The sequence below is a fragment of the Macaca nemestrina genome, chromosome 2 (genome assembly GCF_043159975.1).
Source record: "Macaca nemestrina isolate mMacNem1 chromosome 2, mMacNem.hap1, whole genome shotgun sequence".
Taxonomy (NCBI): Eukaryota; Metazoa; Chordata; class Mammalia; order Primates; family Cercopithecidae; genus Macaca; species Macaca nemestrina.
The window spans coordinates 155910561-155929740 of record NC_092126.1 but is presented as its reverse complement, the minus strand read 5'-3'; the positions used below and the strand labels follow the sequence as shown (position 1 = coordinate 155929740).

At 44.1% G+C, this 19180-nt stretch overlaps 1 protein-coding gene across 3 annotated transcripts in view; it reads right to left on the bottom strand.

Annotated features, from left to right (window-relative positions):
• The window catches only part of LOC105477798 (RuvB like AAA ATPase 1), an 80173-nt gene that overhangs the window by 16411 nt on the left and 44582 nt on the right, over positions 1-19180 (bottom strand). For all 3 annotated transcript variants that reach the window (XM_011734587.3, XM_011734585.3, XM_011734586.3), the window contains exons 3-7: positions 15609-15741; positions 7366-7517; positions 4156-4245; positions 3193-3342; positions 1362-1425 (exon numbers count right to left, since the gene is read on the bottom strand). In XM_011734587.3, coding sequence (XP_011732889.1) covers positions 1362-1425; positions 3193-3342; positions 4156-4245; positions 7366-7517; positions 15609-15741 — 589 coding nt within the window. The remainder of the gene's footprint in view (positions 1-1361; positions 1426-3192; positions 3343-4155; positions 4246-7365; positions 7518-15608; positions 15742-19180) is intronic.

Here is a 19180-nt window from a genome sequence, read left to right as displayed (position 1 = left end):
AGGTCAGCACAGGGCTGGGAGAGACTATCGCCTTTTCTCCTCCACCTGAATTCAATCCAAACCCATGCTGGGAGCCTAGTTTTCCTACTAGCTATGTGATCCCTGACAGGGCGTGTCCCCCCACTCCAGGCTTCAGTGTCATCATCTGAACACAGTGATAATCACACCTAAAGGTCACAAAATTGGTAGCCTCCCCCAAAAGATGTGTTTGGTTAAATGTAAAAAGGTAGCACGGGTGTTCTGCATGGGAATCCCTTCACAGCACATGCTCACTGCTGTCACACTCCCTACCATGCCTTATCACCTCCCACACACCCAGTGTAGCTCTGTCTGATCTGGGAGACACTGGAGTTTAGGAGCCCTGAGTGAAATGAGTTTTCACATGCAAATTTTCCTATTCTATACTCAGTAAATGACCCTTTCTTTTGGTCCCATACAACAATGCTTAGGTTAATTAACTTTCAATCAAGTGCCTGGAATAAGGAAGTGGGTGCTTTTAGAATCCCGAGCAGAAACCTTCGAGGAATGAAAGGCTCTGAAGAAAGGCCCAATCTCAGAGCTCCTAGAGGGATGAGTCTCTCAAAAGTTACATAACCCAGCTAAGGTCTCAGTGCTCATTTTCCAAACCAGCTCCTGTGTTATTGTCAGGAGGGAGCAGCTCACAAACAGAAAACTGGAAGATCTGAGGCAGCGTCTTCCACCAAAGGCACGAGGCCGGGATTGTCCGAAGAGGATGCACACTGAAAATCATGTGAAAAGAAAGAAACTGCTCCTGACAACTCAAACAGAAAGGTCTCAGATTGCTGCCCTGGCTAAAACTTTAAAGATAATATTTGCTTTAATGTTTAACTAACATCTTAAAGTGACGAAATTGTAGGTAGAATTAGAAAAAAACAGCAACAGGAAAGCTGGGAAGAGCCGCAGGGTAAAATAAAGGTTCACAGGAGAGCAGCAGCAGCGTCCCCTGTGGAGGTCTAGGAAGAGCCCACGAACTGGGCAGGGCAGTGCGTGGAGCTGGTCTGTGAAGCTGCCCTGTGCTCTACTAGGGAGGGGCTGACAGCACCAAGGCTCCAGAGTCTGTGCTCGGGCAGAGCTGGGCGAAATAAATCCACATTTCTGGGGCCTCATAGGGACCAGAAACTGTGACTGCAGTGGGGCAGAGACCACACAGTGTGCTTGCTGTATGGCTGCCTAAATAATGCCAGAGACTAAGGCTAGAGTCAAGCTCTGAACTATGAGGAAGAAGGAACTGTTCTGAGGCATTTTCTCAGGGCGGATGTGCTCACAGAGCCGCAAGGGCATCTCAGAATGTAGGGCCCTCCACCCTGCCCCTTGCTCGCAGGCCACGCTGGTTCTCCTACCTGTGATTTCTGTCTTCTTTGGCTTCATTAGCTGGCCCATCATGGACAGGATATCTTGTCCCCCCTGCATAAGAGAAGACTTAGAGTCAGTGCTGCTTTGTAAGGTGACTACAGAAGCCTCATCCCCCTGCATCCCACTCATCAACTCAACATGGGATCCTGAGGTAAGGAGACCCCTCCTCAAAGCCTGAGGAGCTTCTAAACACAGAGGAATTTTTAGAGGTTCCCTTGACCTGTAAGAATCAAACAAAATCCTTTCATGGTAAGTATAAGCTCCGTGGGGCCTGCCCAGCCTCCTTCTCCAGCCCTATCTTTTTCCAATCCCTTGTTCCTTGATTAGCCACATGAGACTACCAGCCCTGCCCTGGACACCCGCAAGCTCTTTTATGACTCGATGCTTTTGAGTCTATTCCATCTGCCAGGAATGCCATTCTCCTTCCTAGGAAGTTCCCAGTCATTAAAGTTCAAGTCAAATGCCCTCTAGGGGGCATCTGACCCTAACCAGACTCATGACTTCCTCCCAATGTTTCTGTGCCTTTGGGGACACATGGACTACAAGAGTAAGTATAAAGAGTAAGTATAAATATACCATGATTATACTGCTGTGCCTCCTCTCACTAGATTTGACCACAGGCTTGCATCAGCCTAGTCCTTACTTAACCTGGAGCTACTCAGTCTATGGGCCCCTCCCTGTGGAATGGCTGACTCCATAACAGGTTCACCACTCACCTGCATCCTCCTATGGGCTCCTAAGAGTGCAGTCAGCAAGAGGAAGAGGCTGGTGTTTGGTCATTTGTTCAGCATTTAGTGATCACCTGTTAGTTACCAGGCCCTGAGACACAGAGGTGCTCACTAAATGCTGAATAGCTAAAGGCAGCAAATGTTTCCTGTCTGGTCCTCAAAACTGCCTTGCCAGGTAGGAGAAAACTCAAAATCAGAACCCTAAACCACAGAAAACCCAGAGACCCAAAGTGACAAATTAACCTGACAAATTAACACTGACAAACAAGCTGGTCAGTGATGGAGCAACACAGTTCCTGACTTCTGACTCCCAGCCCAACACTCTTCTCAGGTCAAGGGCTCCCAGGAGTTCAGTTTGCGGATGGCCACTTCACCAACCGAGGGGACCTGTTGGTCCAAAATAAGTCTTCAGTAATCTCTTGACCAAAGCTCCAAGGAACAAAACACCCACGGATCAAATTTCAAGTCAGAAAACAAACTATTCCCTAATAGTGAAGAGGTCTTTTTTAGGATGAAGAACCAAACTGCAAGACCATCACAAGAAACAGTGGTGTCTTGTTTCTTTTAATCACATATTTCCTACAAATGCTGTAAAGTGATAACATCCTTTCCTACATTTTACTAGTCAAGGCATAAGTATCCATCTGCATGAGAAGCAGACAACAGTACCAGCTCAAAGCTAAAACACTGTGGCTTTTGCTAAGCAGGGGGAAAGAAAGAGCTTTGTCAGGCTTTCTGAAATCCTGTAACGGGCTCACAGAACACTCCTGCCCTCCTGCCATTAACACCCAGAGAATCCCAGGCGTGAGCCCACTGCTGGAGTAAAGCCATGGAGGAAGCTGGCTAGCTCAGGGCCAGAGGCTTGGCTGGGATAAGAAACAATACACATGAAATCATCTGTGACTAGAGCATTTGAATGGGAACAAAGGAGTCCCTCGTAGCTCATGTCGATGTTAATTGCTGAACATTACAGATAGAAAAGGACCGTCTGCCTCAAGAAAGGCAGCAAGACTCTGACAATTCATTCTCAGACCTCCACGCACATACAAAAGGGCTAGTGTGCCAGGTCACCCAGGCATTGAGGCAGTACCTGGGGCCGTGCATTAGCCACATCCAAGTCATGCAAGGTCACATCTTGGATGATTTCTTTCTTTTTGTGCACATCCCCTTTTGGCAAGGGGACATACTCTTCAGCTTCAAGGTCGAATTCTGTGGCATAGGTATCACACCTGCCCTGCCTCTGCAAAAAGAGAGAAAAATGAGTGCCTGGTGAGTTTTCACTGCCAAGTCCCCAAATGGCACAGGGCTAAGTGAGATAAAGGTCTCAGTTCCCACTGCAGGCCTGACAGCCTACTTGACAAACTCCAAATATGCCCCACTCCCTTGCTGCCAAGAGAAGGGAGTTATCTGCTCATCACTGGGCTCCAAAAACTGGGTTGAAAAACACCTGATACTTTCTCCCAAAATCCTTTTTCCCTTCTTTCTTTTAACTGTATGCAATTCCTGATAAAGGGCAAATCCAGTAGATTAACTGGAGGCGGAGGAGCTACTCAGACTCTTTTGTAGGTGAGTGATTTATTGTTGATATGAAGTATTATGCCCATCCATTAAACAGTGAGGAACACTGTACAGGACCCTGAAAATCAGATAGAAAAGAATGCCAACGAATGCAGCGTTCCTTCCCACGTGCATATATCTTGGGAAGAAAATACCAAAGAGATAAAAGGAAGATTAAATACACTGCACATTTCAATTTGAAAATGACTAAAGTTGTTTTGGTTTCTCACCCTGTCCTCCCCCTCTGAACAGGTTTTAGTATTTTTTCTAACAGACTGCCTGTTTTAATCGTGAGAAGGTTAAAGAATGAAGATAAAAGGAAGGCAAACTTTATTATACATAAAGGGCCACTAGTTGACCTTCCATCAGCCTCATAACAGACACCAGCCCCTCCCCACACACCCCATACCCTCTGAAGAAAACAACTCCCTTGTCACGTAGGTATTCTCATGGCAAACAAATCAGGGACAATGCTGTGTCCCAAGGAAGGCATTACCTTCACAGCCCCACTGTTGGCTTCTATGTAAATCACATCTCCAGCCTCTACTCGCTCTTTCTGCAAACTTTCAAAAATGCTGGGGTCCAGCTAAAAAAAAAAATGTAAATCAGAAGTGTAATACATATTCCATTTCCTTCAGACACCATGTAAGGTACCTTTTCGTAAGGGATCTGAGGTAGCTAGCAAGTGCATGGAGAAAGGCTGTTCTGCATGTGCATGTGTACTGGGACCTGCAGGAATGTGAATGCATGAGTACCACACAAGAGACTGGCTCAGGGACTAAGCACATCAGGGAGAGAATAGGGGGGCCAGTATACCTGCATCCCTGTGTAACAAGCATGAGAGGGACACATGGGACACCTACTCTTCTCTTTCCCTTGATTCCAAAGGCTGTAAACTGGCAGCAGCGTTTTTATAAGGATGGTCCTGGCTGCCCTGAGATGGGTGGGCCCGGCCCCCACTGTCCACAGGACCACAGGCCCTATCACCCCCTTGAGATCATCATCCCTGCTTCACTCCTTCATTTGCCTCACCTCAGGTGGGGTGGAACTTTCTGCAACTGAAGTACCTGCCAGCACCTGCTTACCAATCTCAAGGCTGGCATCTTGCAGGGCCTATGATTTTGGATAAGGTTCTCAGTTCTAAGTTTCCTCATCTATTGCACCCTGGTGCAATCACAGATGTATATAGTAATTCAAAGAAAAGCATAAATGAGAATCTTTCCCAAGCCTTTTGATTCACATCCCAGTGTTTGTGCCCTTGGGTCTGCCTGCTTGTATCTCCAGGAAAGGAAATAAGCAGATTTGGGGAACTGTTGCTTTTCTCCAGATTCTGGTGACCCTCAGTGATTAACATTCTAGGACAGCTGCCTTTGTAAGGATTCTGTAGTTAAACATAAGTTTCTTGAGGTCTTCATGGAGAGCTATGTGATATAATGTAACTATGGTGGAAAAAAACTTGGGCTTTGCCCCAAACAAAATTAAAAAGTAACAACCCAGGGCTTGGTGAAAGAAGCCAGATACAAAAAAAGACATACACTGTATGTTCCATTCATATGAAATGTCCAAAAGAAGGCAACCAAAAGTAGATTAGTAGTTGCCGAGGTCTATAATTGGAATGGGGAATGACTGTAAATGAGCAGGAGGATTCTTCTTGGGGCGATGAAAATGTTCTGAAATTAAGATTGTGGTGATTGTACAACTGTGAAAATACATTAAAATTCCTGAAATTGTATACTTAAAATGGGTGAGTTTTATTTAAAATGCTATCTCAATAAAGCTTTTAAAAAACTACCACCACAGCAGCAAACCCAGGGCTCTGCCTCTCCTTGGCTGGCTGGGGACAGCAGCCCCTGGCAGAACTGCTGTGAGCCTGTGCGCCTAAGGACAAAAGTGGGTGAGGCCCTCAGGTAAGGCCTGGTACGAAGGGGTTAGGAGTACTAACGGCATTCTCATTGCGAGGACTCAGAAGACTCCTTCAGACTTGAATATCCACCAAGTATTTGAGCACCTTCTATCCAAACATCTTGCACATATTCTAAAAGTACCTAAAAGTATTCATTTTGGAAGAAAAATTTCATCTTCTCCTCTACATTATTTTTGTAAAGAAGCTGTACAAAGCAGCGTTACAAATAGCTGAAATTTAAACTGTATGCCTTATTTTATCTGTCCTACATTGGAGAATATACTTCTTTTTTGCCTCAAGCATTTTTATACCGGTTAATTTCCCAAATGAATTGACTGAAGATGTAATTACTGGAAAGGTGGCAGATGCTACTGAGAAATCTAATTAATTCAGAATGGAAGTGACAAGGGGTAGGTATAAAAGAGATATTTGCAGAGGCAAGCTCCTGAGATTGAAACCCTGTTAGGAAAAAGAAAAATGGCCCTTTGAAGAAGTGACATTTTTATGATCTCCATAAAGCAGTGACCAAGAAACAACCTTAGAGAATCAAAGAACCATAAAATCGTAGAACAGAATAAAGATGGAGAAATTATATGGTCAATTTCCTGCAGTTTATAGATGAGAAAACTGAGTCCCAGAGAGCTCAACTGACTTCCAAAGGTCACACAGCAAGCTGGTGGGCAGATGGCACAACAGTTAGGGCTCAGAGGGTCAGCTCTGCCACCTGACTGGCTGGATGATCCCAGGATAACCATGTAACCTCTTTATGAGCCTTCATCTGTAACATGAGGGAAATTATACACACACACACACACAAATATATATACATATAAAGTTATGAATGACAATAAATGAAATGTTTGTTGAAGCACTTAGTCCAAGGCCTGGCACATACAATAAATGAGAGCTACAATGATAATATTTATTAATAATAATAAGGCAAAGCCTAAAATCTGTACTGTTTCATTTCTCCAAGTGAAGGCTCTCACGATAACATTAACAGCTATCATTCATTAGGTAACTCGGTGCCACACCCAAAGCCATAACCCTGAAAGACAGGCAATTATTATTCCCATTCAACAGATAAAGAAAATACTATTCAGAGATTAATGCTACACAGTTGTAAGTTTACAAAGTCAGGGATTCCTTTAGGACTTAGACTCCAAAATTCATGCTCTTCCCCTAGAAACTCTACTGCCTCCATCCTAAAGACTTATAGGACAGGTGGCTGAGGAGTCTTCGAGGGCTATCCAGTGTCGCCATTCTGGCCTCTCCACAAAGCCCTGTACTGAGCAGAACCAGCCACTGAAGCGACCACAGGTTCCTGACACAAGCAACTGCAGTCAGGATTCTGCATGTGGCCCCTGGGAAGTCCATCCATCATCTTTATACAACTCTCATTTGATTACTCAGTGCTGTTTCTTTCTATGAGCATGGGCATTGATAACTGGAAAAATTAAAGCCCAGGTTCAGACCCAGCCCAGCATATTTGACACATGGTCATAATATGGGACATGGAATGGCAGAGGTAGTTTCTTGACTTAATCACACAGCTCATGTTTTAACATGAAGAGTTTCCTAGGAGTAAGTAAGTAAGAAAAGAACTATCTTCCTTGAGTTCTCCCATGTGCAAGCCCTGTGCTAGGTACTGCTTTATACACACAATATCCTCAACCAGTTCTGTGAGAAATCAACACTTGCAGTGCACAGGTCAGGACACCGGATGCAGAGAGGCTACAGCACCTGCCCAAAGCCACAGTGCTGGTAGAGTCAAGAGAAAAGAGGCCACAAACATGTACTCACTTTCAACTGTTTGGTTCCTTTGGCTGTTTTGAGTCCTATGATCACATGGCTAATGGTTTTGCCATATCCTCCCATGGGATTCTCTGTCTCACACGGAGTTAGCTCTGTGACTTCACCTTCATAAACTTCCTTGGTCTCCTTTATTCGCAGCCCTGGAAGAGGTGGCAGAGGGGTCATGGTGAGAAGCAGAATCTTTTCTCTCACACTGAGAGCCCAAAACTTCCATGTCACCAGAACTGACAAATCAACTTCAATAATGTACATACCAGGGTGTCATGATGGGTAAAAAGGCCATATCAATGTAAATCAGAGGTACTATTAGAAATGCAACTTTTTTTTTTGAGACGGAGTCTTGCTCTGTCGCCCAGGCTGGAGTGCAATGGCGCGATCTCAACTCACTGCAACCTCCGCCTCCTGGGTTCACTCCATTCTCCTGCCTCAGCCTCCCAAGTAGCTGGGACTACAGGCGCCCGCCACAATGCCCGGCTAATTTTTTGTATTTTTAGTGGAGACGGGGTTTCCCCATGTTAGCCAGGATGGTCTCGATCTCCTGACCTTGTGATCCACCCGCCTCGGCCTCCCAAAGTGCTGGGATTACAGGCGTGAGCCACTGCGCCCGGCCTAGAAATGCAACTTTTTAAGGGAACTTTCTGGGTTCAAATCCAGAACTAGATAGACAAGTTATAATTCTCAAAATTGTCTGCTCCATTTCCAAGGGGGTGAAATTTACCTCTAGCCTTTAATCCAGTCTCTGAACCCACACCATTCTATTCCACCAGAACAGTGGCTATCAAAACTCCTGTAGCCTTGTTTCCTGAATTTTTGACTCTCAAAGGAAATCTTAAAACCAATGGAATAACTCACTACACACCCTCTGACACTATCAAGCCTGAGCAGGACATAATAAAATAATTAGGTATCTATGTCAACAGTGGGTAACACTCGACCCTGCCAGGTGTTATGGCCTCTGGCTCACTGCGTACTCCAAGAAGAAATACCCAGCTGTCATGCATTATTTGCAATGTGTTGCTCTACAATTTTCTTTTTTTTCCTTTTTCTTTTTTTTTGAAATAGAGTCTCGGTCTGTCACCCAGGCTGGAGTGCAATGGTGTGATCTTGGCTCACTGCAAGCTCCGCCTCCCGGGTTCAAGTGATTCTCCTGCTTCAGCCTCCCAAGTAGCTGGGATTACAGGCGTGTATCACCACATCTGGCTAATTTTTGGGTTTTTTTCTATACTTTTAGTAGAGACAGGGTTTCATCACGTTGGCCAGACTGGTCTTGAATTCCTGACCTCAGGTGATCCACCCATCTCGGCCTCCCAAAGTGCTGAGATTACAGGTGTGAGCTACCACGCCCAGTTGCTCTACAATTTTCTAAGTCCATAACACATTAGAATATTGCAAATAAAGGTAAATTTCTCTCCAAATTCTAAACATCATCCCCATTAGCTCTTTAATAAACATTTGTTCATTATCCAAGAATCGTTGTTAAATTAATTTTTAGAACATGATCTCTATGTTCATTACATGCTTTTGCATATAATGGCTCTGCTTCCTGAACCACTCTTTTAAGCTTAGGCAACTCCTCCTTGCAGACTCAGTTTAAAACTTATCCCCTCCCCCTTCACACATCCTTCTTCCTCATCCTCCAAATTGTCCCCATGGTGACCTGTGTTTCCACTGGCACAGCACCAGCACACGGCAATGCCGTAACTTGCAGACCTTGCCTATCCCTCTGTAGACTGCCCACACCTGAGCTGAGGGCCTAGCACATTGGCAGGTAGAGTGAATGGATGAATGAATGAAGTCACTAAGAGTGAAGAGGTTGTCATTAGGCAGACCACCTATTAGTAATACCCAAGAAACGAACCTGCAGATACATTTACATGTTCTATATGGTAATGGCCTGAGAACTCTAAGGAGTCAGTCATGTAATGTTATAGCCTGTATCACCGTAACACCCTCAACCTCAGCACTAAAAGTCAGGCATAACTGAACTATACTGTTAGAAATCAAGACTACCATTACTTTGGGTAAGGAAGGATGGCAACCGGGAGTGGACATGAAGGGTACTTTGGAGTTCTGGCAACGTTCCCTTTTTTTATTGGCTGCTGGTTTCATAGGTTTTTACTTTACAATAATCCACCAAGTTATGCATTTATGTTCTGCACATTTTTCTGTACATATGAACAAAATTACCAAGTCTACTTTAAAAAAAATTTTAAGTAAATAATACCAGTGAGACCCAGTGAAGTAAGACCACTGATGGCCTAAGTTTAGGAAATACTACTCTAAACCTCTGCTGGAGCCTATGGTCATGGTTCTCAACCTTTAGGTCCACCTGAGGGGCCCCTATAATGAATTATGCCCTGGCTGTACCCAGAACACTTGCTTCCAAATCCCAGGGGATGGGCCCCTGCCATCACTATTAGTTTAAAACTCTGCCCTTGATTCCAAAGTACAGACACAGTTGAGATCCAGTTATCTAAAGAATAAATGAAAAACTATTCAACTTACAAATGTGGAGACATAAACTAGTTCTGATGGCAGGGTGGCATGATAAGGACTTGGTGTTCTCACCATTAAGCTACCTCTGTTCTGATATGGAAATATTCCAACGGCACTAAAAAACACTACCTATGGTGTCAGGTACACTCAGTAACTTCTCACTTTTAAATGTGGTCATTATCTTATCATTGGGCTGTTTGCCTTCTTTACCCCAGAAACCCAGTCAGGACAAAGACTCTCAGATATTAAAGTTAAGGAAAAGTTTTACTCTACCTTCATTCCATCTAATAGCCTATAAATGGAAGTTTTGGAATAGCCCCAAAAGAGAGGACTCATTTCATTTGTGCTTTACCAAATTCTTAGTTCCTGAACATCAATCTGAGACAAAAATTCTCCAAACAACATGAATATATCAGAACATTGTGGTAAACTTGGAAAATCCTGTACTTTAAAAGTGAACTTTGATTTTTTAAAAATCAAACCTTTTATATCCCACAGTGATAAATTCCTTCAAATGGAATGCTTACTTATATTTACTGTTAGATGAATGTGGCATGAAATTCCTCAAGGAGGGGAAGAAAGACATTCCCGTCTCTCACTAGCCCCCACATTTGTTTAGAAGTTGCTCTGTGCTGACAAGCAGGCGGGGGACGTGGGTGACGGACAATGAAACCTGCTGTTAGCCAGGAAAGGGGCTGAGCTGGCGCTGTCTCTGGCAACGACAACACAAATGACACAGGTTTCATCTGCTGGCTCAGGTTTCTAAATCCCTGACAGGGACCTTCATCACATCAAGGAAATAGCACAGACTCCCTGCTTTTTATTTCTGGTCAGCTTATTGCTTCCTCCCCACCCCCTCTCCCAACTTCACAGAATTCAAAGGCAGAGGAAGATGGGCAGGGTTCCTTTTTAAAGATAGTCAATGGCCTGCCTTTTTATTCTCTGGTAGGATCAAGAAATTTCTTTTCACCTTGCTGCCATCAAAAGAATGATACTGTCCCCTCCCCTCAGAAATGGCAAATTACAAAACAGATGCCAAGGAACTTATCTCTATTTTTCTGAATTTTAAAGCATTTGTTACCTTTAAGCAATGCAAACACATACATACACCCATGTGAAGACAGTTTTCACAGATTTTATCAATATCAGAAAAACATTTTTTAAGTAAATAGAACATTTAAAAAAAATACTCAGGGACCAGGCGTGGTGGTTCACGCCTGTAATCCCAGCACTTTGGGAGGCCAAGGTAGGTGGATCATGTCAGCCCAGGAAACACAGATTGCAGTGAGCCAAGATCGTGCCATGCACTCCAGCCTGGGTGATAGAGTGACACCTTGTCTCAATTAAAAAAAAAAGTACTCAGATATTTGAACTAGTTGTAACATCTTACTGTTCATCTCATCTTTATTATGAGTTAAATAAAATCATGGGCACATGTTTAAAAAAAAAAATACTCAGAAGATTTTAAACCTTAAAGGAGTCCTGCGAATCATTTCCACTGCTATTCCAAATATAATGTAAAAAATCCACAAAGTACACTGCATGTAATTACATGGGTTGAACCTTACAGATACAGACGCTTAGCTAAAGAAGCAAGACACAAGGAACACATAAAGTATGATTTAGATAAAGTTTTAAAAGGGCAAAATTAAGCCCCATGGTTTAGAAATACACACATGTGTGTACAAGGTTATGGTGATCACATAAACCATTCCCACACAATTATGGCACATTGTGAGTCCCACCTGGGAGAGGAAGGGGTTGTGACCAGGGAGGGACACACGTCTGAGGTGCTGGCCATGCTCTGTTCTTTCAGTGGTGACTGTATAAGCCTTTACTTCATAATTAATGTTTTACATACTTCTCCATAAGTCTATAATATCTCCGTTTAAAACAAGCACTGGGATGGGTGTAGTGACTCATTCCTGTAATCTCAGCACTCTGCCGGGCCAAGGCGAAAGGATTACTTGAGGCCAGGAGTTCGAGACCACCTGACACAGTGAGACTCCATCGCTACAAAAACAATTTTTTTTTTTTTTTTGAGAGGAGTCTTACTCTGCAGTCCAAGCTGGAGTGCAGTGGCGCAATATCACCTCACTACAACCACCGCTTCCTGGGCTCAAGCAGTTCTCGTGTCTCAGTCTTCCGATTTTTTTTTTTGACAGAGGGTCTCACTGTTGCCTGCTGAAGTGCAGTGGTGTGATTTCAGCTCACTGCAGCCTCGACTTTCCAGGCTCAGGTGATTCTCCCACCTCAGCCTTCCCAGTAGCTGGGACTACAGGCACACGTCACCACACCCAGCTAATTTTTGTATTTTTTGTAGAGACGGAGTTTCACCATGTTCCCCAGGCTGGTCTCTAACGCCTGGGCTCAAGTAATCCGCCTGCCTTTGCCTTCCAAAGTGCTGAGATTATAGGAACCACCATGCCTGGCCTCTCTACGTATATTTTTTTTTTTTTGAGACAGAGCCTCTCTGCTGCCCAGGCTGGAGTGCAATGGCACAATCCTCCGCCTCCTGGGTTCAAGCAATTCTCCTGCCTCAGCCCCCCAAGTAGCTAGGATTATAGGCGTATGCCACCATGCCCCGTTAATTTTTTGTATTTTTAGTAGAGACGGGGTTTCACTATGTTGGCCGGCCTGGTCTCGAACTCCTGACCTCAGGTGATCACCGGCCTCGGCCTCCCAAAGTGTTGGGATTACAGGTGTGAGCCACCGCACTCGGCCTACATAAAAATTTAAAAAAATTAGCTGGGCGTGGTGATGTACACCTGCAGTCCTAGCTACTCGGGAGGCTGGGGCAGGAGGATCTCTTGAGCCCAAGGAGTTGAGGCTGCAGGGAGCTATGGTTACACCACTGCACTTTAGCCTGGACAACAGAGTAAGATCCTGTCTCTAAAAAAAATTTAAAAAGAGACAAATGTTTTAAAAATAGATAAGTAAGATAGGCACCAAACCCAGGCGTGATGGTGTACACCTATAGCCCCAGCTACTTGGGAGGCTGAGGTGGAACAATCACTTGAGCCCAGGAGTTCAAGGCCAGCCTGGGCAACAGAGTGAGACCATGGCATGGCACTAAAACAAAATAAAATAATTAAAATAAGCACCAAAAAATCCAATATTTTATGGTAAAAATAATATATTTCCAGGCAGAAATACTTTGCAGTTTTAAAAATACTCAAATCACGGCACTGAGGAAGTGTTAAAATTATAAAATAAAAATAAATCTATTCTAAGTAACACAAAACTTAGCCTCTGAACACAGTTCATAATCTCTCTGGTTTAGAAAAATAGTCACAAACTTCAATGCTTATGGGGACCTGGTCAGAGGGACCCGCTCAGCTCCGCCTGCTGTGGGAATGAAAGCTGCTTCAAGGAGGCAGAAATGAGCACTTTATGACACTTCCTTATTGCTAAATATTGACAACTAGTTCCAAATTTAGAAAAAATACTTCATAAACCAAACATAGCATATTTTTTAGCTAAAGACTTCTGTTTTCAGCTGAGCACGGTGGCTCATGCCTGTAATCCCAGCACTCTGGGAGGCCGAGGCAGGCGAATCATGAGGCCAGGAAATCAAGACCATCCTGGCCAACACAGTGAAACCCCATCTCTACTAAAAATACAAAAAGTAGCTGGGTGTGATGGCACGTGCCTGTAATTCCAGCTATTTGGGAGGCTGAGGCACGAGAATCGCTTGAACCCCGGAGGCGGAGGTTGCAGTGAGCTGAGACCACGCCACTACACTCCAGCCTGGCGACAGACTCTCTAAAAAAAAAAGACCTCAGGCCGGGCACGGTGGCTCAAGCCTGTAATCCCAGCACTTTGGGAGGCCGAGACGGGCGGATCACGAGGTCAGGAGATCGAGACCATCCTGGCTGACACTGTGAAACCCCGTCTCTACTAAAAACTACAAAAAACTAGCCGGACGAGGTGGCGGGCGCCTGTAGTCCCAGCTACTCGGGAGGCTGAGGCAGGAGAATGGCGTGAACCCGGGAGGCGGAGCTTGCAGTGAGCTGAGATCCGGCCACTGCACTCCAGCCTGGGTGGCAGAGCGAGACTCCGTCTCAAAAAAAAAAAAAAAAAAGACCTGTTTTCTAACTGCTTCAAAGTCTACCCACTTTTCTCACTCACTCAGAACTTTCCTGAGCACCCACTATGTGCCAGGAACTGTGTTTACAGAGACAAACACTGACCACTGTATCCCCAGAAGACACTGAGTAAACACCCAACTGCTCCCTCCCATTCTTCCCCATCTCCAAAAATGGCCAAACCTGGGAATTTTCCTCGACTCCTCTCTTTCTTTCAGCCCCATATCTAACCCTTTATGAAATTCTGTCAGCTCTACCATGCAAACATACCCAGAATCCAACCACTTTGCACTTCCACTGCCACCACCCTGGTCCGAGCCACTACTTTGTCCTGCTCAGACTCCTCTCTGTCCTCACCCCCCTTATTATCCACTCCCACTCTCACCCTAGCCGGAGGGGTCTGGTAAAAGCAAAACCAGAGCACAGGGATACCAGCACTCTCTAACTACTTCTCCTTTTGTTCAGTGTAAAATCCAAAGCCATAACCATGGCCTACAGTCCTACCTGATCTTACTCCGAAACTAAACTTCATCAGTCTTAAAGTTTCATCATTTCCTCAAAGTTTTCTGGTAAATTTCCCTCTTAAGAATACTTACTTTGGTTTGACAATGAAAGGACCTGGAAACTGGTACAGGCAATCTGACCAGTGTTCATAACCCACGACTCAGCAGGCAAATCCTAGAAACATACTCGCACATGTGCACAAAGACACATAAAAGGATGTTTCTAGTAGCCTTGTTTTTAAGAGTAAAAGCTGAAAATAAATCTAAATGTTCAAAAAACAGAAATGGCTTAATAACTGGACTTTTATGCAACAGTTAAAAGAAATAAGCTATTTCTATAAGCAGATCTGAGGGAAACCAGGAATTGCCCAGTGCTGTACCAGCAGAAATGGGGCCAAAAGACTACCCCAGAAGTCCCAGCTAGCAAAAGGCAAAAATTCAAGACAGAAGCCATTTTCTTCTCACAGAAAATCTTCAGAGCAACGGCTCTAGAAATGAGACAGATGTCGGATCAAACTAGTTCTGCCATTTACTAACTGGGTCACTAGCAAGTTACTCTCACAACTTTCTGAGACTGTTTCTTCAAATGCGAAATGTAGATTGATAATCTCCCCTCAGGGGAGGGAAGGCCTGGCTCATCACTGGCACTTACTATGACAGCCTGAGGCCCTAAGAGTTTGGCGCCATAAGCCTCTAAGATCTGCCAGTCCCCATACAGTCTCCTCACTTTATGACAGGCCACAACTCTTCTGGCTCGCCATCCAGGACCAGGGGTATTCTGGCCACATGGCACACAAAGATTCTGGCTTGAATCCAAAACCTTTTAAGTGGATAGTCATCTCTAATGGCAAAATAAGGCTTCCAGGAAAATACGACTCATTTAAAAAACACACTTTTAGACACATCTACTTATTGCATGAAGCCCAGGCTCACAGCTAGGGTCCATAGTTGCTCCAATTGCTAAGGCACTTCAATTAGAAAAGCTGGGGTTTTGTTTCATTTGAAAAATAATGCACTAAGTGCCAAAAGAAAAATAGCAGTGCCACGAAAACCAGACATAAAGGCATCTTCACTGCAAAGAGGCTTCGGTACACACGCTTCAGGAAGTGAGACCAACTCCTCCCACAAATGTGACACTACTTACCAATGGCCCTGCGGAAGTTCTCCATCAGCACCTCTGTCTTCTTGATCTCAGTTGAGTAAACTTCACTCCCCACCATTGGGCAGAAGGGGACCTTACTACCCAGCTCCTGAGCAATAGCCAGAGCCAGAGCTGTCTACAGAAGAAAGCAACGGAAACACAGTTCACAGTCCTGAAAACATAAACAATTCACAAGCACATGCTACAGAACCACGAGGAACTAGGAACAGCATGTTTCACAAATGTTTGATGACTTTTGTGGACAGTCAATTTAAATCATAAATGGCATCTCTAATGTTCCCCATAATTACAAGCTATCAATCACTCAGACTTATCCAGCACAGGCCCAACTCCAAATGCCTCACATGATCCTCACAACCAGCCTATGATATAGACACTGGTATTCTCCCCATTTTATACATGAGAAACCGAGAGACATTAAATAACACAATGTAAGTACCATAATCTAGAAAATGGCAGTGCAGATTTAATCTCTGGCAGCAGGACTCCAAAGATCATGTCATAATTAGAAGAGTCTACTCTTCAGTATCCACAGGGATACCAAAATCCATGGATGTTCAAGTCCTGGTATAAAATGGCAGGGTATTTCCATATAACCTATGCACATCCTCCTGTTACTTTAAATCATCTCTAGATTACATACAATACCTAATAAAATATAAATGCTATGTAAATAATTATATTGTATTTTTAAGTATGCATTATTTTTATTATTGTATTTTTATCTTTTATTTTTTTTTCCTGAGTATTTTTGATTTGTGGTTGGCAGAATCTACACACATGGAACCCACAGATAGGAAGGGCGAACTTTATAGTCATCCAAAATTGTTCCCTCAATATCAATACGTGGCTCTGACCTAATTGCTCAGAATACACCACTGGATCTTTGAGATACCTGCTTTCCCTTTTTACAAATACAGGAAAACACCAATCTACAACCCATCAGAAATAATGAAGGAATGAATGAACTGATTGTTCATTTTATGTTATGTAGCCCATAAAGAGTGAAGAAGGATATCTCAAGTAGGATTTTGAAGCTATGAGTTGGTCTTAACAAGTTACACTTAAACACGCCCTGTGATAAACTACAAATTGATTTTTGGTAAGATAATTACAGTTGACAAATGCTAAACAGAACCAGACTTCACAGGTGTATGGTCAAATGTCAAGTATGGCAAGCAAACGCTTTAAAGTTGGTACAGAACTGGGCAAGGCCATGGCCTTTGAATGCCATTTTCATCTTTCCTCATCTCTGAAACAGGAGCACAAGTAAGGCCAGCTCCCCAGGTATATGGGCTAAGAAAGAAAACAAGCTTGTTACTGAAGAACAAAGTGAAACTCTGAGACGGTGTCTTAAAATTAACAGTCAAGATTCCTCTCAGATTTTGTTTTCCATGCCCTGTTGTTGATAGTTTTGAGGTAGTAAGCTCTGGTGGAGAATCAGTATATAGCATAGTATAAAATGCACTAGCCAGGAACAGAAAGATTTAGTGCTGGTTCTGCCACTAATTTTCAGTGTGACCTTGGGCAGTCGGCAAATCTCAGGTGCCCGATTTCCTCATCTGTCAAATGAAAGTACTAAAGTGCCATGCTAGATCACAAGTGGCAAACTCGTTGCTCACAGCCTGGTTCTGTTTGGCCTGCAGTCGCACGGTGACCTTCAGCAAGGCCAAGCACCAGGGGCTCATGGCAGCCGCGCCACAGCGCACCCAGCCACTTTCCGCATCCCCGCTGCCTGCCTCATTAGGCATCCGCACTTGTAAGCCCAAGGCTGACACCTTAAAAACTGGTATTCTTCTAAGAGCAAAGGAAAAAAATCTCTGGAATGTGAAAGGGCACAATGAGAGGAGCAGCACTCTAACAGCAGACTCCCTGTGGGGCCACAGGCTGGACAGGACCACCATCTAACTAAACTCCACCCCCTTCCCAGTCACTCCTCTTTCTCTTCCTTGTATCCCTGCCAGCCCCAATTCCCTACCCTCGGTTTTCAACTTCAAAGACAGTGACCACATCCAATTAAATGGCACTCTCCCTCCCTTTACCTAATACAGAAGAGATAAACATACTTCCATTAAAATATGATAAATACTTGGTTTAAAAAAAAGCTTCACATGTGTCTCATTTCCTCCATTTAAAGGCTTCCAGAGGGAAAGTATATGACATGGCTACTATTCCTACACCTACTACAGAGTGCTGCACAGACCTCATCGAATCTCCCCAACTAGCCTATGACCTTGATCATCTAGTCTGTACTTTAAGAAACAAAACTCAAAAATTACCAACACACCCGAGGGCAAACCACAAGCAGCAGCACTAGGATGCAAACCCCAGTCTCCAAAGCCATTATTTTTTTGTACTCACCCCATGTGAGTGACAAGTGGCACAAAAAAAAGAGGTTTCCTAAAGAAGGTTGAAGAAATCTCTATTTTTCAATCTCATCTGAATATCTCCTTTTTCTAAAACCCAAACCCATTATTAACAGTGTGAGGTCCTCAAGAGTGGAAATGCATATGAACCATGCATTTGCATCTCTAAAATAAGCAGTATTCCTGCCTGCCACCCAGTTAAGTTGGCTAAACTTTGGGACCCTGCAGCAAACCATTAAGCAGAAGTCACCAAATTCCTTCATACACATTGGAAGGGAGTGGACAAACTTATAAGGTAATACCACACCGAGCACTTCTCATATTCCCTGAGAGGAAAGCGATACAATATTACCAAAACAAATGAAGGACATATGCTTCTAGCAATATGGCACACTGGGTCCACTGAAAACCTCTCCTCTTACAAAACACGTGTGTCTCGTTTCCTCCATTTAAAGGCTTCCAGAGAGAAAGTATATGACATGGCTACTATTCCTACACCTACTACAGAGTGCTGCATAGACCTGTTCATAGAATCGAATAAATAATAACATTCAGAGCAGTAAACCACTTGCCTTGAAAGTTCGGAGACTGTGGATACAGGAAAGCTCAGGAAGATATAGCACTTAGATAGAAACCCCTGAATAAAACCAGGACCGGGTGCGGTGGCTCACACCTGCAACCCCAGCACTTTGGGAGACCGAGGCAGGTGGATTGCTTGAGCCCAGGAGTTCAACACCAGCCTGGGCAACATGGCGATACCCTATCTCTACAAAAATAACAAAAATTAGCCAAGGCATGGTGGTGTGCACCTGTAGTCCCAGCTACTCAGGAGGCTGAGGTGGGAGGATCACCCCAACCCAAGAGGTAAAAACTGCAGTGAGCCGAGATCACTGCACTCCAGGATGGGTAACAGACCACGGCACTCCAGCCTGGGCAACAGACCACTGCACTCCAGCCTGGGTAACAAAGTGAAACTGTCTCAAAAAACAAACAAACAAACAAACGAAACCTTACAATTAAAAAAACAAACATAAAAAGAGGACTCTTGAAGGGCCACACATAAGTAGAAAAGGTGGGCCATAACAAAATACACCTGGGGGCCAGGCACGATGGCTCATGCCTGTAATCCCAGCACTTTGGGAGGCCTAGGCAGGTGGATCACCTAAGGTCAGGAGTTCGAGACCAGTC